General features: G+C 40.2%; 1 protein-coding gene across 1 annotated transcript in view; it reads left to right on the top strand.

Moving 5' to 3' along the window:
* Nucleotides 1-286: 286 nt before the first annotated feature.
* The window catches only part of COP1 (COP1 E3 ubiquitin ligase), a 134,156-nt gene continuing 107,860 nt past the window's right edge, over nt 287-26,582 (top strand). The window contains exons 1-7 of the mRNA XM_074906983.1: nt 287-697; nt 7,100-7,159; nt 8,622-8,719; nt 9,986-10,062; nt 12,431-12,550; nt 14,555-14,623; nt 24,946-25,005. Of these exons, the coding sequence (XP_074763084.1) occupies nt 348-697; nt 7,100-7,159; nt 8,622-8,719; nt 9,986-10,062; nt 12,431-12,550; nt 14,555-14,623; nt 24,946-25,005 (834 nt within the window). The 5' untranslated portion in view covers nt 287-347. The remainder of the gene's footprint in view (nt 698-7,099; nt 7,160-8,621; nt 8,720-9,985; nt 10,063-12,430; nt 12,551-14,554; nt 14,624-24,945; nt 25,006-26,582) is intronic.

Consider the following 26,582-nt stretch of genomic DNA (forward strand, 5'->3'; position numbering starts at 1 on the left):
TGTCTCGCAACAACAGCTGGGGATGCCCCGTGTGGCCTTCCCCAGCGCGCAGGGGAGCCCGCGGGGGCAGCGGAGGCCGGGCCGGACCCCCCGCCCCGCCCCGCCCCGCCGGGAGCCCGGCCCCGCCCGGGGCCGCGCATGCGCGGCGGGCTGTCCGCCTGTCAATAAAGCTTGAACAAGCGCCGGGCCGGGGACGCGCGGGCGGGTTTTGGTTTTCTTTTTTTTTTTTTTTTTTTTTTTTTTAATTTTTCTTTGAACGAACTTTATTGTTCCCGTAGCGCTGCGCGCTCGGGGATGTGCTGAGGCCGCTTCGCTGTCGGCCCCGCTCCGCCCGGCCCGGCCTCGGCATGTCGGGCAGCCGCCCGCCGCCGCACCCCGCCGCGCCGCCCGCCGCCACCCCGGCATCCTCCTCTTCCTCCTCCTCCTCCTCCTCTTCGGCGGCCATGGCGCCGGGCTCGTCCTCCACGGGCAGCGCGGCGGCGCGGCCTGTGCTGGTGGCGGCCGCCGTGTCGGGCTCGGGCGCGGGGCTGGCCCGGCTGGCGGCGGCGGCGCGGCCCGGTGGCGGCGGCAGCTCCTCGGCGGGAGGCGGCGGTAGCGGCGCGGGCGGCGGCGGCGGCAGCAGGAAGAGGCCGCTGCTCACCCCGCTCTGCAACGGGCTCATCAACTCCTACGAGGACAAGAGCAACGATTTTGTCTGGTGAGTGCGATATATCGCGATAGCGGCACTCGCTGCTCCTCTGAGGGAAGCCGGGGCGCCGCCATGCCGGCGGGAGGCCCGGGGGGTGTGAAATACCGGCGGTAGGACGGAGCAGCCGGCAGTGGCACCTCCGGGGCTCTGAGGGAAAAGAGACGTTGGTGCATCTAATTGCCCTCGAGGGGTTAGGCTTTGGGTTCCCTCCCTCTGCGTTGTAGCTATGTCTGCTTTCTGGCCCTGTGTTGCTTTCACCTTCGGTGTTTTTAAGCAAAATCAGGTTATTCCCCGCAGGTTCCTCCTTGGGTACGCTTCGGAGCAGCTCAACTTACCGGAAAGGACCCGCAACCCGAGGTGTTTCCTCATAAGGTGTTGACATTGCAAGCAAATGTCCTGTTTTCCTGGGCCGTGTAGCCTCAGCAGGGGCCGGCGGGGCTCTGGCCTCCGGAGGGTGAGGTGACTCCTCTGGAGGCCTCATCATGTCCTGCTCTGACCTCGGGAAGAAGAGCTAGCAGAGGAGTCTGTGCTCCTGATGATGGGGATCCAAGGAGTCTCATGGTGGTTGACAGATCCAGGAAAGCTGGCATGCACTTGCATCCCTCCCAGGGAAAGGTTGGCTCGTTTGAAACAGCAGTAAGGTTTGTGTCAGTCTGACACCTAAAAGCAGATGAGTGGGAAACTTCCGCTATGATGGGATAAAGACTTTTCTTGAAGCCATTCAGATGCTGTCCTTCTAATGTTTGGCCAAAGCTGCAGCTCATATCCCAGAAGAAGTGGTAGATGAAGGGCCTCTGCAATGTGTGGTTTGGGAACTGTTAGTAATTTGCACTTTTAAGGAGAGCCCATTGCTAATAGGCTTCAAACCTCCTGACATAAGGAGTAGATTTTTTTATAGCTGGTTGACTGTACTAAAAAGTGATAAAAGAAAGTAAGTGGTAAGTGTTCACATCAGAGAGAGGCAAACAAGTGAAGAGATACTGGAAAGAAGCTTGAGTTGTAGGAAAGTGGTGTATCTGAAAGGAGAGGAAAAAAGAGGAAGAGAAATGAGCCACAGCTTCCAAGATGACTTTGAGAGCTCTGACAGGTGAGTTGGCTGTTTGGCATCTCCACAGTACAGATATTATCTCAAAAACCTGTAGACTTGATTTTACAGCTTTGTAAACCGTGTAATAGAGTAGATAGGAAACACCCGTGCTGCTGAAGTGAGAATCTGAAGCTGCTAAGAAGTCAGGGACAGAAAAAATAGTAAGTACTTCTTACTAGTAATAAGTAATAATCAAAAATTACTGCTTATTACTGTAAGTAGTGGTTTGTTCAGTACGAGAATTGAGATGAGAGGACATCTGTAATCAGCTGAAGTCCTGCTCTGGCTGAAAGCTTTAGGCCATGTTACGTGGATTTAAGGGCACTTGGTGTGGGAGATAGCTGTCCTGCTCTTGCTCATAGGTTTTCTGGTTGTGGGGGATAATGCAATTGCAAAGGCCCATACCCCTCTGTTCCCTCTAGAGTTATACTCTAGCAGTAGTGGTCTGCAACCATCATTCTCCATCCCTTTCTAGTCAGCTGTCATTGCCTGTTTTCTTGCCTCTTGTAGAAAAGAGGGTGTTTGAAGGGAAGTTAACACCCATAACAAGTTTGTAGGCCAGTTGAGGTATTTTTAAGACAGTTCAAAAAAATCAGAGTTTCTTGGTTTGTTTCTTGTTTTTTCTTGTTTGTGTTTGTTATTTTGTTGCAGGCAAGTACTGTGCATGCTTTGAGAACATGTAATTAGCTGCTTTCTTCTCATTGAGGAGTGCTGCTGGCTAAACAAGTGAAAGGGAAAAGTCAACTGGGTAGTAATCAGGTCCAAATGTCTTTTCTTGTCCCTCTCTTCTTGGTATTTACAAGAGCCACATTGGGGATATGGAACTGCAGGTCGGAAGCTTTAAGAGGAGGCAATGATTATAGTTAACTTACCTGGATTCTTCACTGCTGTGTATTTGTGAGCTGTAAGACTTGTTCTTGCTTATTAACTCTAGCTTCAAATTATAGTATTCCTCTTTTGAGTTAGCAATACAGTTATGCAGTACGGAAATAAACTTAACTGGGCAACTCTGAGATTCTGAGCAATATCCAAGATGACAGGTGTATATGCATGTGCAGTTTTAAATAATTGATTTAAAGAAGTTTTGGACATCTCAGTGTGAGAAGCAGAAGTTTTCTCTATGCCTTTTTTTTGTAAGGATGCTTTCAAGATGCTGCCAGCTGTAGGGAACAATTGGTTATTTTTTCTGAACGTGGGCTGTGAATTGCTGTGAGCTACAGCTGTAAATTCAGGGGTGGATTCTGCCTGTACCAGACTGAAGGTGAGAGTGTAAAGAAGTTTGAGTCAGTTCTGAACATCAAGGTGCAAGTGGAAATTCTGTAGATAGTGTTAATGTGTGCAGCCTCCCTGCCTGTCTTCTGAAAGTGCTGCCTCAGCGATATGAGGCCTAGGTTTTAACGCAGATGTTGGCATATGTTGCTAGTTTAGGTTGTGAAATGTTTACCAAGTGTATTTTCAGGAGGTTGCAAGTGTGTACCATTTGTGGTATGTATCAGCTTCTGCCTGGAAATAGGTAACTCTAGTCAGGAAAGCAAACAGTTCTGACTTACTGAACAACTTTATTATAAAAGGGGAAACTTTGTTTCTCTTGGTTCAGGATGTAGAATTTAAAGATAAGTTTGTGCTGTTCCTGCAGCTAGGCCTCTTTCCACTTGCCTGGAGAGTATCTGAAAGGCAGTCATCTAATCAGAAGATTTTTCTGTTGTCCAGTAATGTAATTGCTTAAGTTTTTCTTGGCGTTACGTTAGCCCTTCCAATCCGTGGTTGACTAAAACTCTTTAAAAAGAGTTACTATCTGCTTTCTTCCCTGGATGGAGGGGATCTCACTGTAGACTGTCTCTTCAGTGGCTGCTTCATACCAGTACGTGTTTCTGAGCTCAGCTATAAATAGACATATGGAACAGAGGATGTTGCATACTGACCTGGAGAGGTACACTCAGCAAACTCAGGTGTGAGAAGGGTTATGTGTCATGTTTAAAGGTGTACTTGCAGGTTCATGTATTTTTAAAAGCAGTTCTTTCCTGGGGTGGTTATCTGTTAATTCCAGGCCTGGGCTGAGTGTAGTTGTTCACTTATTTGTGATCTGCAAACCCCTTTAGTGAGGAAAACTGCGAATTGACTCTGGAGGTCACAAACTAAAAACCAGTGAGCTGTTTACATACCATGCACAATGATGGCTTTATAATCTATTGTTATATTGGAGCTTCATATTGAGTAGATAGTAATGGTGGTGATCTTTAACCTCGACACCTTCCACGTGAAGGGCAGAGCCAGCAGCAAGTCCTGCTCTCTGCTTAGACCAAAGAGGAGCAGAATAGGAGGGAGAAACTGTAATGGGTCTTGTTTGCTGCAGAGCAGAAGGAAATCTGAAATGTGTTTGAATTTTGTAGTGACTACTTCAGCCAGGTGTTTGTGTAGCAGCAGGGTGACAGTAGCACTCTTGAGGTGCCTTGAAAACAGCTGGCAAAACTTAATCATGAATGTGGTTAAAAAGACTTAAAGAATGGTCTTTATGGGAGGTCTACCCCATAGTGAAAGAACGGTAAGCCTTTGCAGTGCTGGATAAAAACTGCTTAGTAAATAAAGCATCAGATTCTGGTAAAGATCAGTGACATTTTTGGCTTGCTGAAGTAATCTGCATTCTTTTTACTTGGCTCTGCTACTTAAGACAGATATCTCATGCAGAGAAGCCTTGATTTCACCATACCTGTGCTTCTCAGTTTTAGTGTATGCTACAAGCTGTAGTTGTCTCAAGTCTCCATCACTCCACTACTTTCTGAACTTTCCCTCTGTGTTAGATTAACTTAAAACAACTGGTGCATAGCAACTTTCCTGTGTTACAGCAAGCTTGGCTTCAGCAAGCCTTAAAAGACATCAATTTTGCTTCCACTTGTAAATCAGTGAGCATTTCAGGGGAAACAGTTCTTAATGGAAACTTCAGGCTCTGTTAATGATGACCCTGGCACTGAATAGCTATGTTTGCTGGTTCTGATTGCTTTTTCTCAACTATTTTGGCTCTGTCAGTTCTCCAATCAAACTGGTAGTATGAAGAATATGTTTTGGAGCAGTGGTCTTGGTTGATTGTCATGTTAGGAGGTAATCTTCCTATTTTAGCTCTAATTTGTGATGTCCTGTTGCAGATGGAGGAGCATTACAGCCTTGTTGATTGCTGCACTTCTTGGAGGCAGGGCATTAGGAGCATGCTGGAAGGAACACATTTGGTCCTGTGGGAAATAGCAGTTTTTAGTGAGAGTGGGACAGGAGTGGGCCTGTTATGCAGCATGGCTAGAAGGCATCAAAGAACTTAAGCTGTTCATCACCAGCGGGGAGAAAACAGCCCCAGACTCTCATATAAGTCTTTGACTTTCTTTTTTAAAGACCAGCTAATAGAATACAAAGATGCTTAATTCTCCTCTTTATTAATCCACCCTTGTAGGCTAAGTTTGGTCATAATTTAATCTGACTAAACAGTGCCTTGAAACTAAATAGTTTCTAACTCAGAAACAGTGACTTGCAGTTGGTGCTACTAAACACAGATGATGTGCAGAAAAGGGTCTGTCAGGCAGGAAGTGTTTATTACTTTTGAGGCTTTTTTTGAGGTGTCTCAGAGTAGCATTATGGTTTGATTCGTTTGCCGTGACATTGTGCTTATACAGACAATTTGGTGGAATATTTAAGACGACCTGGTTTGTATGTGAGGTTGGACAAACCTTTCAAAGCATCCATGTTTTCCAGTTTGGTGATTCAGAGGGGGATTGCACTGGCAGAGGCTGCAACTTACCTTCTACGGGCTTAAAAAAAGTATTTAAGAGGTATTCCCTTCTTTCTGTTTTTAAATGCCTAATGGGGTAACAAATGTTAGTATCCTCTAAAATGGATGACAGAAAGGGGAAATGACTTCCCTGCAGTGCTAACAAGGGGAGAAATTGAGGTGCTCCCTTCCCTCACTCTGCCAAGCATTGCTTTTTTCAGTCTGATCTGAGTTTTTGATCTTTAATTCGAAAAGATTGGTACTTTTCAAAAGTTGTTAGCAGTTTTATTAACAGCTCGTTCTGTGGGAACTGCCTTGTTGTCAGGAGGTGGGAGGAGGCTGTCTCTGAAGAAAACAAATGCTGGTGAAAACCTCTCTGAACTGAGATTGGTGTGGATTTGTGGGAGTGAGCAGAGAGCATTTGGATCTCTTAAGGCCTTGAAAGCAAGGTGAAGCTAGTGACACAGCTGATACGTGTTATGTGCAGAATTGTGACATTGTTGTCCACAGCATCTCACTGGTTAGCTGTCTGAGACCTGAAGATGAGTGTGTATGTGACAGCATATTTTACCAGCTATCAGGGATAGCAGCTGTAGGAGTTACTGGAAATAAGATGCAGCTCTTCTCTGCTTTCACTTGTGTTTCATTTTCCTTTCAAACATGTCACAGCCACTTGATGATGAGACAGATTTCTTCCACAACCCATCTCACTGAATTCCTGACTCGCTTGTCTTACTCAGGTTCCTGTGGAGCACTGCTTGCTTGCACATCCTTCTCTTCAGCTCCTGCTTGATTCTTGGTGATCCCTCCCAGAGAGATGGATGTGCTTTGGTCACTAACTAGTCTTGGGAAGAAAACCCAATGCCTTTGTTTCTGTTTTCATTCCTGTGTCTTCCTTATGAACAGTCTCATATTCTCCCTTTCCTGTCATCTCCTTTGATTTTTGTAACACTGTGCTTGATTGCTGGTTCCCTCATTCGGTTGTGCTGTACCTTCATCATGCTCTTCAGCAGCCTTAGCCCTGCTGCTGCCCAGCAGTGCTCTGCAGGCACAACCCCTTGCAGACACCTTCTCATCCTGCTGATTAGTTCTTCTTGTGACATTACTATTTCTATTCTGCTCTGCCTCTTTGCATTTTTTTTTTAAATTAAAGATAGTTGTTGGCTGAAGAAAGGAAGGATAAACTAATTTTGGTGTAATTTATAAATACCTTATGTCTGTTCATGTAAAATATTTTTTTACATTTCATTTGAGACTTAGTACAGATAGTTAGGATGTTCTGCAACCTTGCTTGTTGAAGATACTCTGGCTTTGGGTGGTTTCCATATGTTGAAAGCTTAGAGTGAACACTTAACTAGTTTCTAATTGTAGCAAACTGCAATATCATTGAGCTCGATGACCTGTTGATTACCCTTTTGATCTTTGTACTGCCTGGTTGCTGTTGCACTTGTGTGTCCTCTTTCATTTTACAAATAGAAAATACTACCTCAGCGTGATTAGGTAGCTGTTCTGAATTAAAAAAGGACAGAAAGCATTATTAACATAAAAAGACATATTTGTGATTTGTTTTCAGCCCCATCTGTTTTGATATGATTGAAGAAGCCTACATGACAAAATGTGGACACAGCTTCTGGTAAGGTGTTTTTTTTTGTATTGCACAATGTCTCTCAGTGTGTGTGGACTGATGTTGCTGTGAATCCCTCTCCTCCCATGTTTTTCTTAACTTTTCTGTCTTCTGTCCCTGAACTGAAGAAAAGTTGAAATAAAATTTTAAAAGGTGGGTACCAGTTAAATTTTTAAAAGTTGTCTTAGTGTTTAAAACAATGTTGTGTCACCATATTTCCTCTGTAAAGAAGTACAGTGGTCATAAACTGCTGGTAGCATCCAGTACCCAGTCAGAACAGTTTGTCAGTTTATTTTGGTCCTGCATCTGTAGAGGTCATGGGAGTGAGTGTTGGTGTTGGGAGGTTGCTCCTTGCCTTTGTGGAAGACTGTACTGTTTGAAGTGGCTTGCACGTCATCTATCGCAATTCTCTTAAACTTTAACAGAGGATACGCTCAAGCTTGTTTCTGTTGTATTGAATTGGCCCAAGGTCCACTTATTTTTTCAGTGTGTTATCCCTGGCTGTCATAAGGAGCAAGTGTTTTGTGAATACATACAAGAACCCACCAGGGGCAGGTGTGGAACTAGCTCTTGCTCTCAACTAGGGATTGGCATAAATGTTGAACCATGATGTGTTAATGTTCTGTGTACATTATACTCTTATGATGTTTATTAACTAGAAATAAACGGCCTACCTTTTACAAGTAGTACTTTAGTAGCATAAAATACTTCAAGCAGCAGATTCAGCTAACTTTCAGAAATGTTTTGACTTGCAACAGGTAAGATAACAGCTGGGTTACACCCTCTATGCACTTCATTCCTATGATCTGTAACTTTATTTAAAAGTCCAAGATGAGAAGCATTCAGATATATTTAGAAAGAACAGAGTGGTGTTGTCACATGATGTCTCTACTGGCAGTTGATATCAAGATGAGTTCTTAGCAACATGCTTAAACCTGATGCTGAAGTGCATCTGGTAGTTTACTCTGTCCCTTAAGTAGCTAACAGTTCAACAGAGCACACCTCCAGTAACTTCTGGTGAGAACAGCCAGGGGTGGGGGAAATGTGAGGAGTTGAAGGTGTTTGCTCTGTGCTCAATTACTCAGAAAGCACAATAGGTTTTACTGTCACCTCTGAATATTTGGCTAATCTAGAAGAGTAGCTTCTGAATAATGCAGTCTGGTTTTTTAGCTCTACCTGTGGAAGAGGAGTGCATGAATTTGAGATGGAAGCATGGCTGAAGTATCCACATTGCCACAATCCTCAGGGAAATAAGAGTGAAGTACTTAAATACCTTTTGTAATCCTTGCTGAGAAACTTAGCTGGTTTTGTGCTGTAATGTGCTCTGTGTTAATACTGGAACATCTTGACTCCACTGTAGGATCTTGGCAACACAGAGTACACATTATCTAAGTCTGATATTATTTACCTTATGCTTATGGTTTTTTCCTTCATGTTTGCTCACTTGTTTTGTTTCTTTGTTTCTAAACAGCTATAAATGTATTCACCAGAGCTTGGAGGACAATAACAGATGTCCCAAATGCAACTATGTTGTGGACAACATAGATCATCTTTATCCTAACTTCTTAGGTGAGCTCTAGGCTTGCTTGAATGAGAAACAGTTGTTAAAGAAGTCATGCACTTGTAAACTTGTCCTATGAATAACCAGCTTCTGGATATTGAAAATAAAATACAAATATCAGCCCTTTAGTCAACTGTGGTTTTTATTAAAAAAAAAAAGTGGTTAGTAGTATAAATCACTAACACCCCACTGCCTCCAGCAGTTCTGTATGCTGAGTTATAGTAGTGAGACTGACTTGCTGCTGTTTGCATATGAAAAGCAAAATGAAGAGTTTTTCTGATGGCTAGATTTGAATCCTTTTATTTGCTTTTGTTTTCTTGCACTATTGTCTGTCTAATAATCAAGAACATGCCCTGTTAACAAAGCATGGATGCTGAAGGGGTGGAGACTGAATTACATTGTGCTATTTTGGCTACTGCAGTGACATCCTTGTGATGTATGTATGTGTGTAAATTACATACAGAAAAAACTAATACACATACGTATGCAGTCCTAATTGATAGCTGCTTAAACAGGAGAGAAATGTTCTTAAGTGGAAATAGAGTTTAAAAATTTGTTATAGGGAGAAGAGATCAAAGGAAACACATTGCAGTGTAAAATATCAAAATTAAATTGTGTTTTCATGTTCTTGGATACCCATTTAAGAGTAAGTAGATTAAAAGCCACAGTAGCCAAGGAATACTTCAGAAATGGGTATCCTGGTTTAGACTCAAGCATGTTATGCCAAAGGTGGTGCCGAGGGAGGTCTTGGAGTATGTTAGGCCAACGAACACTGCTTCTATACACCTACATTCAGGGGTTTGAGGTCTGTGTTGGACAGGGAAGAACTTGTACATGTGTGTGCAAAGGGTTGAGGCTATCTTTCTCCCTTTGCACTGTTCACTAAATTGGTGTGAAATAAAACTGCAGCAAAAACATATCTTTAAAAGTGCACATAGTGATTAAAGGAAAAAGTTGTTCTATTCAACTGTGCTTGGTTTTGGCCTGTAGTAATTAATGTTTTATCTTCTGTGATGTACTGCCTTGGAATTTAAAAACTTGGTCAAGGAATCAAGCTTAGAAAAAGGAATTGAAGCAGCTTGGGGAATGTATAGGCATTGTATTTGTTGATGAATTTTTAAAAAATCTTTATATACTTTACAGAAAAATCAAGGAAAAAAATGGAGATGTTTACTCTTAATTACTGATAAACTTACCATGGAACTATTAAAGTAAAAATATTAAGGTAGAAATCTTTATACTTATCTCTTCTCTGACATCTTTATGTTTTTTAGTCAATGAACTTATTCTTAAACAGAAGCAAAGATCTGAGGAGAAAAGACTCAAACTGGACCATTCAGTGAGTAGCACCGTATGTTCCAACTTTCTTTCTTTCTATTTATTTAATGGTTCAGTACAGCAATTGTATTGTGGCTTAATCTAGAAGAAATTATACTGTTGAGTGGGTGCTTTAACTAGGTTTATGAGGGAATGAAACCAATATCAGTTGCACTAGATCCCTTCAACCTTGTTAACTCTCGTTCTTCCTGCCAGTGTTATATGTGCAGAGGCAAGCTGTGTTAGCATAGCTGAGTGTGATATGCATTGAGTATAATCTGGGAAACTACCCATGGAAGCACACTTGTTTAAAGCTAATAATTTTCATTCAGCGTTGGAAATTAGTTACAATAAGCATAATGGATGATTAGAAGTGCCATGGGCTTGCCTGATCATGTGCAAGAAGCTGTATTCTGCAGGGAAGTTGGTGGAAAGCTAATAGCAGCCACTAGAGGGAGAAGGATGTGTTCAGAGTACTGGTGTTCTGGCTCTGATCCCAGATAAAACTGCCTGGATATCTTCTAGACTTGCTATGTGTCCCAAAATCAGAGCATGATCTCCATTTGCAGTTCATGAAAACAGTGCATCAATGGATGCTCTTGTAAATTAAGATAAAGAATATGACATTAACCAGGAAACTTGCATATTTGTCTTGCTATATCTAGCTTGCTTCCTTCCTTGACTTCTATAATTTATGAATAAGGTTGCAAAGTAATGTTAGAAATCATGGAGCCCCTGGTTTTATCAGTTAAAAAACCTCCCTCTTTATTAAGTGTTATTAGTTTAGGGACTGTGTTGCAGAAACTAATGCTTTCAGCAGTTGTATGCTTTAGAAAAGAGCATGCTATAAGGATTCAATGTTTTACTCACAGTAAGGTTTTTTATATTCAATATAAAATATGCATATACCATATTCATCAAATGGATGAACCATATCTGGGTTAAAATGCACACAAGTGACATGAAGGTGTGTACGGTAACTTCTTGGAAATTGATTCTAGTCTTTCTCATAACACACCTTTAGAAACTATGCCCATAGATGCATCTATGTGAGATATCTATCAGTAAGTGGAAATCTACCATGATTTCATGCCCAAAAGTGTTGTGTCTACATTTTGGCAGCAAATAAAAAACTACCAACATCTCTAAGAGAAACCTTGCAGTTGTACCAGCTCCTTACTGTCCCTGTTCTCCTCTTGTATTCCTCTTGGTATTAAAGAGGAGTCATTCAAGACAGGTTGCAGCAAATGCACTATATCTTGGTCATGGATTTGTTAAGGCAACTTTGAAGCTTTCTGAATAGTTTAGCAGTAGTACATTCAACTAGTACATTAGTATGTTGAAGGTTGTCTCAAATCTTGTTGACTTGCAGTCAGTAATTTTTTTCCAGTTGTTCTAGGTAGTAATGGAGTTTTTGCCTATGTGGTTTCTACAGGTTCTGTTGAGAGTTCTGTAAAACGTTGTGTATTCTCTATGGATGTTACATTAATCTAGTCAATACAAATAAGCAACAACTTCTGAGAAAAAGTCTGGTTTAGGCTGGATGGCATTTCTAGTTCATGCAAATTTAAATATCTTGATCTAGTGTTACAGCTTTTATAGGGCAGGATTTTTTTTAATCCATCTTTGTTTCTTACAAGGTCTAAAGACCTTTCAGCTGCTCCTGTTGGTTACTGAGGTTTTTTGATGTAAGGCTATATTAGCATTAACCTATTATTCAGGTTTTCCTGTGCTAAAAGATACCTTTTTTTACTTTTTGTTGACAAAGAGAAAAGCAAACAGCCTGTAGGGAAGAATGGGCTACATGGTAGTGTGCTGGGTCTCTGAGGAGTCCTTCTCACCTCTAATGGGTGGAATGAGATGATCATCCTGATGAGCTCTGTCCCCTTCTTTCACATTTCCCATTAAAATATTCTTAAGAGGAGTAGTGTGGGAGGTGAGGATAGGAAAAATAACCTTCCATTTGAATTTAGCATGAGGGCTTTACCTATTACTTGCTTCAAAAAGTTAAAAGGTATTGCCACTTAACAGTATTTCAGATAGATGTAATCCAACTAAGCTTGGATAAACATGGATTTCTTCTTTCTCCCCATAGAAACATGTTCTCAGAACTAGGGCACAAATCAGATAAAGTTGTGGCTGTGAAATAATATCTTCCTAGCAGCAACAGCTATGCTCTCATAAAGCGCAAATAGCTTCCAAATAAGATAAGCAGTTACACAGTAGGATAAAAGAGCTATATCCTGTACGTGTGGGAGAATTGGGAGTTCTGGATCCTGAAAATTGTTTTGAAACTTTCACAGAGGGAAATACTGTGGTGTTGCTTTTAATATCTGTTGTTGGATAAAGCCCCGGACAGCTTGTACTTGCTGTCTCTCCAACATTTCTTATTCTCTTTCTAGAATGGCCATAGGTGGCAGATAATTCAAGATTTGTTGGGGACTGATCAAGACAATCTTGACTTGGCCAATGTGAATCTGATGCTGGAGCTGTTGGTGCAAAAGAAGAAGCAGTTGGAAGCAGTAAGAAGTTTCTCTTGTCTTATTTAAATGAACACTGTCTAGCTAGCATTTTTTTCTTTTCACACTTTTAACTTCTTGAAGTAAGATTCTATTGCCAAATTAATTGCTCAGAATTTTCCCTTGCATTTTGGTGTTGAAGTTGGCTATCTCACTGACCTTTGTTGTAGCAGACTGACATTTCAAGTGTGATGCTATTAACATGCTTCCAGTGTTGCTGCTGCCAGGCTTGTGTAAACAAGCAGGGGAAAATGGAAAAGAATAGGAGAAAGTGGCTAGCAGAACAGACATGCACATGAAGATGTTTGCTAAATGACTCTTGAACAAGTAAATATCAAATCTTTCTTAGTAATAAGCATGAAGTCGTCAAAAAGAGGTTAAGGAATAAACTCAACATGTGAAAAATTACACTTTTTAGTTTCTACTGGAACTGAAAGAACCTGAATGACTGCCACTCCTGAAGACCTTTTTTAATATTTAATGCTTGAAAGAAAAGTTCAGATGTCTTGTTTATGAGGTTGGTTTGAAGATTTATATAGTATGAAGCAAGCTGTTCCTATGATTGACTGAAATGTAGTTGATTTGCGATAGTTCTTATGTACTTGGCCATTCCATGCTGTTGGTCTCAAGTGACCATTTTCCAGTTATGAGAGCCAGACCTTCTAAATTAAACTGGATTAGACATTTGGCCTAGTGAACTTTGGGTAGGAGGCTGGATTTCTGTGGTGCTTTAAAACAGGTGAGGAAAAGCTGTATTGGGAATGTCTTATCTTATTTGCTCTTGCAGAATCAGTATTTACACAACTTGTGGTTCTGATGGAAGGAAAGTAACCCAAAAATACATTTACTGACTACTAGCAAAACTGCTATGTTACCTTATTGCATGGGAATTTGTACATAATGCTTTTATTGTTTCATTGAATGTATGGTGGGAGTTTGGTTCCTAACTTCAGAGTAAAGACCCCTTTTTTTTTTCTCAAGCCTTTTTGTGTTTGACAAATCTGAAACAAAGGCGGCACAGAACTGAGTGTATGGGTGCTTGTGAGCAGGAATATCGTTTAAGGATACTAAGCCTTAAACAAAATGAAAATGACACCTGACACTTAACGATTAAATACACTTTGCCTTTCTAGCTTTACTTGCTTCACTTTCACTATTGGGGGGGAAGAAAATATTCTTAGAAAAGTCGTAGTCTTACATCCTAATCTCTTCACTTTTCCTGTCCCATCTGCCTTTAATTCTGCATGCTTCTATGTCTTGATCCTTTTTGAGTGTATTTTCACAGTCCTTTAATAATATTTTAGTAAATTAAGAAAGTAAGTCCCAGAATGCTGGTATAGGATTAGGGCTCTATTAATGCTGGAATACTGCTGGTTTTATTTTTCTTTTCCCTTGTGCTTCTCTTATCTTGCCCTGTCAGGACTTTGGCCAATTCGTGTGAAAATACTAAGCTTATTGCTGTTGTAAATGATCTGTTATGGAAGGACTGGAAAAGGATGTTTCAGTTGCATCAGTGATTTTATTTTTGACTGTGGAGGAATCTTCAGCAGTAATCTCATTACATAAACATAACTGTTAATTTTGTGGGGAGGTGTTTTTTTATATAAATATTTCATGCTTTTGTATGTTAATTACAAAGTGAATGATCTTCCAGGGTAGAAGATGAGTCTGTGAGGAACCTGTATTCTAAAACCAATTTCAGATGCAATAGGCAAAAAAAATGAAAAGCATTTCAACTTATTAGTAAGTCTTCAGTAGTAAACAAACAAGAGCTGTTACAATGATTTCTGCCTTCATGTAAAAACTTGTTGTGAGCCTAACAAAACCTTAAAATGTGAGGCAAAGTAAAACTACCATTCTTGAAAATAGCTTAAGGCAGTTTTTCTTCCTCATAGCTAAATGAAAGCTGTTTGTGCTAAGTATGGATTTCTGTGTATAAAATAAAAAAAAAGCTGTTTCTCTTAATGTATATGGAGGAGTCACACTTGGTTATTTACTGTGTTACAGGAGTCCCATGCTGCCCAATTGCAGATCCTTATGGAATTTCTCAAAGTTGCCAGGAGAAACAAACGAGAGGTAACTTGCTTTGTGTTTCAGTGGGTGAGGTGTTACCTGCTGCTTTCTACCAGTTCATTTCTATTTAAGTGATGTGTTAGCCAGGCCTTATCTCCACAAAGAAGGCAGCAAGGCGTGTTTGGGGAAATCCTAGGCAGAGGACATGGTTTTTAAGAAAAATTAATCTCTTTATATGTAGCAGCCTCAATTTTTAATCACTTGCCTTTTTGTCTCACACTGTGAAGGATGTGGAAAGAGCTTCCTTGCTGTAAATGTACATCAAATTCTTGAAACAAGATTTTTTTTTTTCTGTGATGGGAAAACTGAAAGGTGGGGAAGGAGTGAAATTGTTGTCACTCTCCAATTTTTTAATTTAGTGTATCAAATACCATTATTAACACTGTGTCATAAAAGAATGAATATTCTGTGCACTTCCCTTGTTTGTCTCCAAAATGAGTGTCTCAAGGAATGTGAGAGAGTTCCATAATCACATACACGGTTTTTCATGGTTTGGGACTTAGCATTTATGTCATGCTGTGCATAAACCGTAACACCAGAAATATCCCAGAAACCTAGAAAAATGGTTGTGAAGGCAGCAGAAGGATAAGCTTTCTTAGAGGTCATAGCTTCTGATAAAAGATGTGAACACAAGACCCATCAGTGTGACTGTAAGGTCAGACTTGAACCATGTAAAGGTGATGGCTGTAAGAAGATGGGTCCAGAATGTGTTGAGGGTCTGGTTATAGAGTCATCCTAAAGCAAGTTCTTTAGTATCTGTCCACCAACAGATATCCATGGCCTTCTGACCAGAACCAACAAGGGTAGTGAGGAGGAACGAGCCAAAGGGGAAAACTGAATCCAAGATCAAGTTGCATTTGTAGAGTGAGACCTACTAGTTTAGGCATAGTAAGTAATGAGAACACTGTTTATGAGGATACCTGAATATCAAAGGAAAATGTGAGAGCCAAGATCTTCTCTGATGTACCAAACGTGAAGACAAAATGGCATGCTTTCAGTTCTGATTCTGTTCAGTATGAAGCATGCTACTTGTCTGATCCTTCAGGGTTGGAAAAACTGGAGAAATATGTATTACTGTAATTTTTCCTTAAACAGTAAAGACACATTGCTAAAAACCATTGAGGTATCTTTTAACTTTCACTTTTTGAATGCTGGTAGAAGTTATTTTGTGGTGTCTTAGTCTACAAAAACCTCTCAAATCTCCAGAATATCTGCTTAAATTTTCTTGTATTCATAATATTTAGCATTATGCAGAGAAATTCAGAAGCTTGACCCATCTTCACTGCAGAACTAAGGCAGGCTCTGGCCATTGTCTGTCGGCACTTGTTAAGCACCTTCCATCAGGATTTGGTGCAGCTTGAGAGACCATTAAGATATTGGGGAAGTTCCCTGGTAATGCTCCCTTTGACTAGGAGGTGAGTTGAGAAGTAGGTGGTTCAGGAGGTTCGTGCACAGCTTAGCTAGGGTGTTCTTCCTCAAGTAATCCTGTGGTAATTCAAGTGCAGGGGTGTTTGGGGCAGTACCCTAAAGTCAGTGATAACTTAATTTCAACCAAAGGAGGAGCAGAGTTAGAGCAACTCTCACAGAAGGAGGGGCTGTTGATACCTACTTAGTTTGCATGTGGTGAGTGAGAAGGATGAAGGGAATGGGAATTGCGTATCTTCTGGTTTTTAACATACTGTAGCACAGTGTTCCACCACTGACTGTTAGCAGCACCTGGGTAACTTTTCCCAACTCATCTGCATCTGCCATTGGCTTCAGTGATGACGTACAAGGATAGTATCTCTTCTAAGGCTAAAGAAATTTAATTTTGGCTGCAGGTCTTCCAAATACAGCTTTGGGAACATCCTGAAGCTTCTTGGGATACACAGCTTATTTCAGATCCTCTCTGTCCCTGCTTATGTGTTCCCAAGACTTCCTCTGATGTTACTTCTTAACACCCTTTATATTCCAATGTGAAATGCAGACTGTCACATCTCAAAAGACTTTGATGCAGCCCTGTCAGTTCTGTCCTTGCCATAGGGGTTAATGTCCGGCCTTACTATTTATTTTGAGGGAAATAACTTGTCAGACTTGCTGCTAGCAGTCTTCCTTTTCACTTGATAAGTATAAGAAAGATGAGAACCAGTGGGTAGAAGCATGGAAAATACAGACCAATCAGTAGAATAATTTTAGAAATACATCAAAATCTGTCTTCAGCAATCAAGCTATACCCATGGAATAAATTAAGCCAGTTAATGTTTCCTTTCTAGTAAGTCCCAAGGTCCTCCCTGCAGCTGGTGGAGTTTGACGAGTACTCCTTTCTGGAGGGAGTTTTCTGTGTGGATAATAGAGGAGCTGCTATTTTGGAAAGGGCATGGATTATGCTGGCGGTGAAAATGTATCCAGACTGCAGAAAGCCTGAGATGCTAGTTTGGAAGCTGAGAAAGGGGGCTGAAGTGGCCTTATTAATAATGCAGTAAAGCAGAGGAAGGTTATCAGAGCTTTGAAGTTTACTGTAGTTTCTTTTGATGCTGTAATAGGTGACTGTTTAAGGAATAAGGATGGGACGCAAGGAACACGTCTGCAGTGTATTGTGTATAGCTGAGTCATATTAGCAGGCTTTATTATGGGGGAGAACACTATCTTTTTTCCTTTCCTAATTCAGACCTGATTCTAGTAAAGATATTGCAGAGTAATTGTAATTTCACTCAGTTAAGCCATAGCTGTAACATTAAGTTCTTAATAAAAGTTTTTTGTGTATGACTGAGTGCTTGTTTCAAATTTTTGACTTAAATGTTTAAAGGAATGTAATATTGCCTGGTAACTTTGTTTGCTAATATGACTCTCTGAATATTTATTGCATGATTTTATTGACATGTTTTATTTATTACATACTGCAAGTTCTTACATAGAGACTAGGTACTTAGTTAATACAGATTGCCTTAGAGTTAGTGTAACTGTATAATATTTCATAAGTGTTCAGAGCATAGTGGTTACATGTAACCCTCCTTGCTTACCTCACTCAGGTTTCGTGGGTTTTTTCTCTTGCCTTCATGAAATAGCAACCTCTGAGCTTATTGGAGGGGGTTCATAACTAGAAGAAAACAATAGACTTAAGAATTCAGAATATTACTGTAGTCAAGTATTTTGACAAATGTCTCTTTCTTGCACTTTCATAACTTCTCTAGAAGATAAATGTGAGGTTCAGCACCTGCAGAAGCTTCTACTAGAAATTCTGTTTTGATATGTTCATAACTTTTCAAAACATTGTGCAAAAAAACATGCAGTAAATTTCATCTTGAAAGATCAAAGGTATTAGCAAGTCCCTTTTCTAACACTTTTTCCTATATATTTTGTTTTTGACCTATGGCAATGTGTCAAAAGCAAATCCTTGGTGATAGTACAAGAAGAAAAACTTTGTTGAAAAAGTATTTCCAAGCTTCAGCCATTTGCTTTCAATTTTTTCAAAGTAACATAGTTTTGGAGGGAAGAAATGTACCAATTATCCACAATAGTTGGCTGTCTCCAAGGTAAACTTAGAGAAAGGTACACAGCTGTGCTATGTGTACACAGTTAATTAAATACATGCTTTCCAATTTTTTTGATCCAGCAGTCTCTTCCATTGAAATCAAGGCTCCAAGGAGTCTGGAAGGTCAAGTTTAACGATTAAACACTTTTCTTTATTCCTGTTTTCAAGGGGAACAAAATGCAACAACCTGTAACTTAAAATTAATCTTTTCATGTCAGAGTTTTAATGCCATTAGCTATGTTACTGAAGTGCTAAGGTTTGGACAACAGTCCCAAGCCAGAGTTGACCTATAGATGAATCCTGTACATTTTATAAATGATAACCTTTGTGCTAGTAGGTATTGTACTAGGTTATAACAACCACTTATGCTGATGTAGATAGAAAGTGCTAAAGCATTGAAATACTGAAGCCTGAACAAGAGGCCCTGAGCCAAAGCTGCTAACTTAGCATGTAGTCATTAACAAAATACGTAAACTCATTAGTAAAAGATGCAGCTTAGACAGAATATAATCAGTAGTGAGGATGAAAGGCTTAGAGAATGTATCCAACTTTTCTTTCTTAGCCTTGTTCAAGTCTGAGAACCCAAGTATCTGGCCTTGTTAGAAACTCCCTTGGTTTCCCCCTCCCGAGCCCTGGCCAGGCTCTGGATGGAATCCAACAGGAGAATGAAACCAGAAATTTTCTGCTCAAAACAAAGGTGCCAGCTATGCTGGCTTGTTGATCTGTTGTATATAAGGCTGGACCTGCTCACAGTGACTTTGGAAGCCTCACCTACGGGTGGAGGTGCTGTGCAGGACTTCCCACTTGCCGGGACAGGCTCTCCAAATCCTCGCTGTAACCGGGGCTCCCCAGCGACTGCGGATCTGGATGATGGTAACGTATGCAAGTGGTGAGGGATCTTTCTTAGTCACTATTCTCTCTCTCATGTAGTAATGATTTGATGCATTACCCTGTATTTTCCTATTTGTTGCTTTAGGTGCATTATTCTGCTTTTTCTTACTGCATGTTTTTTTCTTACTCTGTTACATTATTTGGTTATCCCCAGTAAAATATGCCTACTTTTTTTGTTTTAGTGTCTGAGTTTAATCGGTATCCTTAATCAGCAAAAGAGTTGCATAAATACCTGCAAGTTTAACTTCTTTTAAATGATCACATGTTCTTTCCTCTTGAACTCTTTGTGAGAGTTAATAATATCAGTTAATACAAAAAATTCTTCCCAGTTTGATATTCATGGCTTCAAAAAGAGGCCTTACTAATTGTCTTGTCAGGATTTGAATGTCACCAAATGAAGTTATATAATTTGTCCTAAAACATTGTTAGCTTAGCTACCTGATGGACAGTGTTTGCTATTGTTGTGAAGTAGCGCCATTGCTTACTGAAGTACAATACTGAGCTTGAAGATCAGTGTCAGAAATCAAGTTCAGCATATACGTGATATTTCCTAGATGAATTCATGTTTATCTTGGCAGCTGTCGCTTCATTTTTTTGTTTTGTGGGCTTTTTCTTTCTAATAATGTCACATTAATGCTCTTACATCTAACAAACAAGATCTCTTTCATGTCTGCTAATGCATGGGGGCTGTTTTTATCAGGTAAACATCCTGAGACAGGGAAGTAATCCTGAAATGCCTCAGGTTTGTGGCACTGAGTGCCTGCTCAGCATTTCAGAATCATCATCATCATTCTTTTCAGCCTCAAATGTATGTATCTATCCAGCTGTCTTCACTTAGTCCATATTGTGAGCATGTTAAAGACTAAAAATAAGAGGAGTTAGTAGTTATTGTGGGATAATTGCAGGGAATTATAAGCATGAATTCTCCAGGGGTGTCATTACCTTGTGTTAATCACTTCATCTGTCAAGTCTTATTGTTCTACACATACACACATGGATGAACTAATGAGTAAGCAAGAGGAGGTGACAGAACTAGAAATCAGTCATGCTCTTATGTTGTCATATAGTCTTGATTACATTCCAGGACTCCTGAGGTGAATTTATAGCTATAGTAATCTCTTTCCTATCCACTGCACTTAAATAACTGGTATTTTAAGTCTATTTGCATTTCTAAGCTACTCAATGAGAGATGTGAGCTCTGACTGCAGTGATGATAAGCCAAGGATACAGCTAGTGTATGAGCAGCAAGATAGAGATTATCGTATAAACATCAGTGTATAATAGCTGACTCTCCTTACTGACTGGAGAGGTCTTGCCAAAGAAAAAGGGGCAGCATAGTACTAGGAGCTAAGTAGCATGTACAGTTTATTAAACTAAGGCAATTAATCTAAACGTTTAGACAGCTTTGTTCCCTGCCCCAGATATCTTTCCATTGTGGCACTTTTCTATCAGCCCCTATCATAAGCCTTTGAAGCATTACTCCTGCAACCCAAACTGGATGATTTAAATGAGGGAAAAGAAAATTCAAGATATGAAACACATTTTTGATCAGCCAGGCATCTCCTTCCTCCTACCTTTAGGGAATTCTGTGTGTTAACCAGGATGATGTTCTCAAACCTTTCTCTTAGCTCTTCCCCAGTTAAGAAGAAACATTTACCAGTTGGAGGGAGGTATTGATCATCAAGAATAAATATTCCCTGCAGATAAATGTGTTATAGATGGATTGCCCCTGTGTCTGAAAGGCTTGGATGCCACTTTTCACCAATAAAAGTAACTTGCAGAGGCTCAGGTGTTCTTGTCTTTATACAGAAATAAACCTTGCACCTTTTTCCACTTGTGCGAAGATGTTGTAAGGGTGATGTTTTATGTCAAAATAAGTGAGATTTGCAATTAATGTAAAAGTCTAAAAATATCTTTAAACTCCAAAGATTACTTCCTTGCTATAGTTTCCCTGTATATTATAATAGGCTCCGTATCTGAAGCAAAAATGGGAGGAAAACCTAGAGACAGACAAGACTTCAACTGGTTTCCAGAGAGAGAAATTGATCTTACTTGCTGTAGAGTTGTTGCTGAGGTATTATGTTTACAGGAAGGAATTTATTTCACAGGTTACCTTTAGGAGAGGTTCAGCTGTGATACTTAAGTTTACACTGTTAGAACAGTAGTTGATGGAAGAACAAGAAGTAGAAAAAGATCATGTTGGATGGATGCAGTTGTGGGAGAGAATGAAGGGATTATCTACAAAGACTACCTGATTTGTCCTCCTCAGCTGGACAGATGATACTTTTTACCTGTCCTGGTTGGTGCAATGGCAATGTGTGTCTGGGAAAACAGATGCTCTCTCTGGTAATAGTCTCCTCTGTTTTGTCTTGATCTACAGTGTATATTGTGATGAATGTAAAAGGGGTTTGGATCAGAGCCTTGAAGGTGTGTGATTGAACATTTGACTTGTGAGTTTTCAGAAATGTGAATCCAGCTGTTCTGTTTAAGCCGGTCGGTGGAATAGTGTTGGTAATTTTGCAGTATTTCTGTAGGAAATTACTTCTGTTCTTTGTATGTACTTTCTCTAAACTGGAAAGACAGTTCGTCAAGGGTGTATGACTCCTTCCCTCGTGTTTTTTCTAGGCAGTTTCTGCAGCACTGGAAGGCTCTGCTGCGCTTTTAGATTTTTTGCAAACATTTAGTACTGGCACCAGGAGACCCAGTCAGGACTGCTTGTTGTCTGTGCTATACAAACACAAAAGATGAAGTCACTGCCTCCTGAGGGGCCCTCAGTCCAGTAAAAACAGGAAGCCCAAGAGTGAAACCTCAGCACTGTGCCCAGCTACACTTGGTAGTTGATAGCCAACTGAGATCAAACTGACCATGACCTGGTGTTTAGCATTGTGTAAATTCAAATTAATATTTCCACCCAAGAGTCTTATGTGGAAATTCAGTACTGTGGCAGGGTGTCTCTGAGCAGCTCACCGGGGGATTTCCCTTCATCCATATAGTCTAGGGCTGAGAGTTGTCTTTGAAAAACTCCTTATATGTGTGTCTAAGCCTCAGACATAAACTGGAGGGTTTTATGGGGGACTGCTTTGTGGCTGTGTAAGGTCTTTGGATATGAAAGGTTACCTAAAATAACAAAGTGAGAGCCTCTGTTTCCTGCTGTGGTAGCTTCTTGACTTGAATGTCTGAAATCCCTTTTCCAGAGATTCTAAGAAACATAGGCTATTTTGAGGTTGTCATTTTTATTTTGTATATATGCATTTGTGTAACGTGGGACCAGAATATTATGCACCTACGTACTGTAGTTCAGTGGAGTTGAAATGATAAGGTTTAACTGCTGAATTTAAGTTTTCTCCTTATCCACATTGGCCTTTTCAGTTCTGGGAAGGCATCTGTGTCTGAGAAGAGGGTTTATAGTATATGCTTCTATTTTAGCATATATCTCAGTGGTCATTCTATGTGTTTTTGATGACTTAATCTGAAGCTTGACAGGCATGATTCTGCCCATCACTGGGACAGGACTTGGCTTGCTTTCTGTGCCGAACATAGTGAAAATAAAATTAAAGGCCCATAAATCTGCATATACTGCAAGGACTTCAATTCATTTAGCTTTTCTTAAATGTCCCTCATGACTGGCAATTATAAATCAGTAGTCTTATTTTTCAAAGTTTAATTGGAATAAATGTGGACTGATTTAAGGTCCCTGATAGATTAAAGCTAAACCATGAAACACTTGAGCCAAACTACCAAAAAAAAAGTAGTCTCAATGTGGACATTAACTCATTTGATGCTGATGGTATGAAAATACTTTTCCTAAAATAAGCATGAAACATACTTGCTTAGGTTTTAGACTTGTTGCTATTGGGTAAGTTTATAGTAGGTTCAAATTGCTTGCCGTAATGTAACTAGAAGGAAGAATTAGTAAATGAAGTCTCTGTACTTTTGGCTCTGTGCAATAGTTACTAAAAGCTGGCCAATAAAAGGTCTCTGCTCTTGTTCCTATAAAAAGGTCTTCTGTTTGTGATGGCAACAACTGTCAATTATTTTTCAGTTGTCCAGTTGGCTGTGAGCCAGTATGTAGAACAGCTGATTTCCTTGCTGTAATTCTGGAACTTCTAAGTGGTTTTGTAACTTCTTTTTAAATGGGACTTAAATTGGGGGGACTAATGGTATTTGCCAGCCAGAGCTGAGTACAGGCAGGACCCATGCTGTGCATGTGTCATTTAACTTCACCACTAATCTTGGACCTATAGCACCACCTGCTATTCTTGCTGTAGGTTTTGCAAATGAAAATGGAATTATCTGTTGTGGTGTAGTGGTTTGTAAATTATCTGTGGCAGTCTAGTTTTAAACCATTAAACTTGTGCTATCTGTGACTCAAATGAAATATAAACTGGAACCTTCCAAGTGGAGAGATTAGGATGTAAATACAATGTCATCTAATTCCAAAGAAGAAGCTGTGTTAGAAATAGGTATGGACCCAGCAGTCATTTTCTTCTCCTGTCTTCAGGGACAGAAACTTTTTTAATGTTGAAAAGGTAAATTAAAATAGTAGATTATTTAATGTAGAGTACACAGATACTTGGAATGCTGATCAATAGTGGGGATTTAAGTGGTGAGTGTGTTTTTGTTTAAGCAAAACTTTCTTCTACTTACAGGATCAAGCTTAACCACTCGGGTGAATAAGTCTTTGGGAGTAGCTTGCCAAACATTCTTAGGAATATGACATACAAAGTAATACATCTTGCAATACTAGTAACTTTGGATTTGGGCAATTTGATATTACCCTATAAATTCAAAATGACAAAAATTTATCCTGTAGAGAATGTGTTGTGCTTAAGCTTTCAGTAGACTTGCCAACTTGGTAATAGCTTCTGATGACAGGTCACAGTGTTAGTCTGTAGATTTTCACCGAGTTAAGGAGTCAGGTGGGCTTCTAGTTCTCAATGTATTCATTAGGCTTGTGCATCTTAGTGACTTGCATTGGAGCTGAGTTTTTGTCTGTTTAGGTGCAAGCTCCAAGTCTGGACCTAGAGAAGTGCATGTGTTTTGAGTCCTGCAATGCTGGGCATAGGCTCTGGTGGGTGTTTGGATGGGACATGTCTGCTGAATGAGGGTGGGAGTTAGAGCTGGTAAGTAGATGATGCTCCTGCTTAGTGGTAAACAATTGTCAAGTTTGTGGCTTCCACTTGCTAGTAATGAATGAAGCCAGGTTGCAGGCTGACTGAAAAGTAATTGAAAAACCTGAAAAATATTAAGTGTGACACAAAGAAGGGAAAGGGGATGTTGACTGGTGAGAGGGGAAGTCACCTTCTGACCCTTCCAGGAGTAGCCCTCAAATTGACTGGAGTTTATGGTGTAATCCAAGGTAAGTATCACACCTTTTGAAAGAAGAGCTATATGGTGCTTGCTTAGTGCCAGGAGCAAATCTCTCCATGGTCATAATAGGTGTGGGGTTTTTTGCCAATCCAAGAATTTTATTGGTAAGCTTAAATTGTCACATGGCAGGTTTACTGCTAGCAAGAAAAATACTCTTAATACTAAACATTTTTTATTTTGTTGAAGGGTGAAATGATCACTGTCTTTCATGTTTTTTTGCTAATTATGTTCAGTGTTTGTAAACCAGTTATAAATACCTTGCTGAAAGATATTAGAGGAGCATAATAGTATTACTTTGAATTATGTGGGAGTGTCTGTGATAGAGTACCTTATGCTCTTATTTTGCACTGTTTCACAATAACAACTTTGTCTGGAATGTGGTTTGTGTGCACACTCATGTTAATCTGTGCATATGGACTTCCTGACTAGTGACTTTCAAATTGTGTAGCATGCCAGTTAAGATAGTTCAGATTCCTTTCTAAAAAGATTCTAATTTATCTTGTTGGTGTGCAGTGCAAATTGATTTAGACTTCTCCCATTCTCTTATCCACAGCAATTGGAGCAGATCCAGAAGGAGCTAAGTGTTCTGGAAGAAGATATTAAACGAGTAGAGGTGAGGTGCCCAGACATTGTTCAGACTCTAGCAATTTTTCATTTTCATCAAGCTGTCTGCCTTGCTGTGGGGCTGCTGTGTAGAATTTATAGCATTTGAGCCGGTAATGGGAAAATGAACAGATGATGTTTGTTCTTTAATTTGTTCATTTAGTTGATGTGTGCAAGTTGCATGTTGGTAAGATGGGACTTCACTGAAACCTAGCTGTTATATAATTGCATCTTGCAATTTCTTTGTGTCAGTAGTATTTATAAATAATTGCTAGAAATCAACAGGCAGTATATTGATCATAGCTTATGATTTTTGTATGTTGCACTGTTCTGGCTATTTGCACAGGCTGTTTAAATCTTAGCAGCATGTCACTCTTAAAATGCAGAGGCACTGGGGGGTGCATAAGAACTGTAATGCAGAGACTGGGTAGGAACAGAACCAACTCTTGCTGTGTGTCAGAAGAGAAGCAATCTGCTGCTTTCTGATACAATTATCTTAATTCCTTAATGATGGGAATCTCTTTATTTTTGCTAGGAATTATTTTCCAAGTATTTGTAAACCCATCAGCTCAAATCCCTCTGTCCTTAGTCCTTAAGTTCCTCCTTGGTCATTTTCTCTAATTCTAGGGTCTGGATCTTGGAGTAGGAAACTGATGTTTCAGGAATGCATCAGACTGCCACCTCTTAAAATATCATTCCCTTAAAGTTTCTTGGGAATCAGTTTGCAGGTCTGCTTTTCTCTGCTAAGCTCAAGCAGTCAGCACAGGCTCCCAAACACTGCCCAAAAGCCTTTTAGATTTCTTCACTTCCAATTTATATGCATGCTGATGAATTATCAAAATATAAATAGAACTGACAACTGCAGGAACTTCAGCTGATAGCTACGCAAATTGTAACTTGGTAGATAACAGCATTTTTCAGACTCATTTCCCTAAATGTTTCTCAGCTCTTGGGAAATAAATATACCTTAGCATGTTTCCTCGAGACTCGTAAAATAGGTCTTCAGATCTAGGAGAAGCTATTCCCAAAGCTGTGGGATCCCTCAAAGAATATCTAGCTACCTGCTTTACTGCTCTTTAATCAGGCACTTCAGTGGACTGAAGCTGGGGTATGTAACTGGTGTGTGATAGTGACCTTGGTTCTGACCTCCAAAGCCTGAGATCTCTCTTGTCACAGATATCTGACTTGCTACCTAACAACTAATAGGCACCTAGTGGCAATTTGAAAAGCACCCTTAATGTTGTCCTGGAATGCTTTACCCCCCTTAACTAATGAGCTGCAGCATCCTGCATAGCTTCCATTTCTCAAACAGATGAAAAGTACAGTCTCATACTGGGTACACAGCAGTAGTTTATTCTGGCAGTGACAAAGCCAAGTTCATGTGCAAAGTTTCTCTTGTGCACTTGCCCCATGGAAGACTGATAGATCCTCTTTTAAGTCTGGGGTACGATACCACCTTTGCCCTGTTGTCCTGTGGCTGTTCTTGTCATGACCCATATCCAGCCTTACTTTCCAGCTGCAAAGGCTATTAGATAAGTTTGCATGTATCTCAAATGCAGTTACAGTTTGCTTGTTCTGCCATGTTTA

The sequence above is a fragment of the Athene noctua genome, chromosome 5, assembly GCF_965140245.1.
Source record: "Athene noctua chromosome 5, bAthNoc1.hap1.1, whole genome shotgun sequence".
Lineage (NCBI taxonomy): Eukaryota > Metazoa > Chordata > Aves > Strigiformes > Strigidae > Athene > Athene noctua.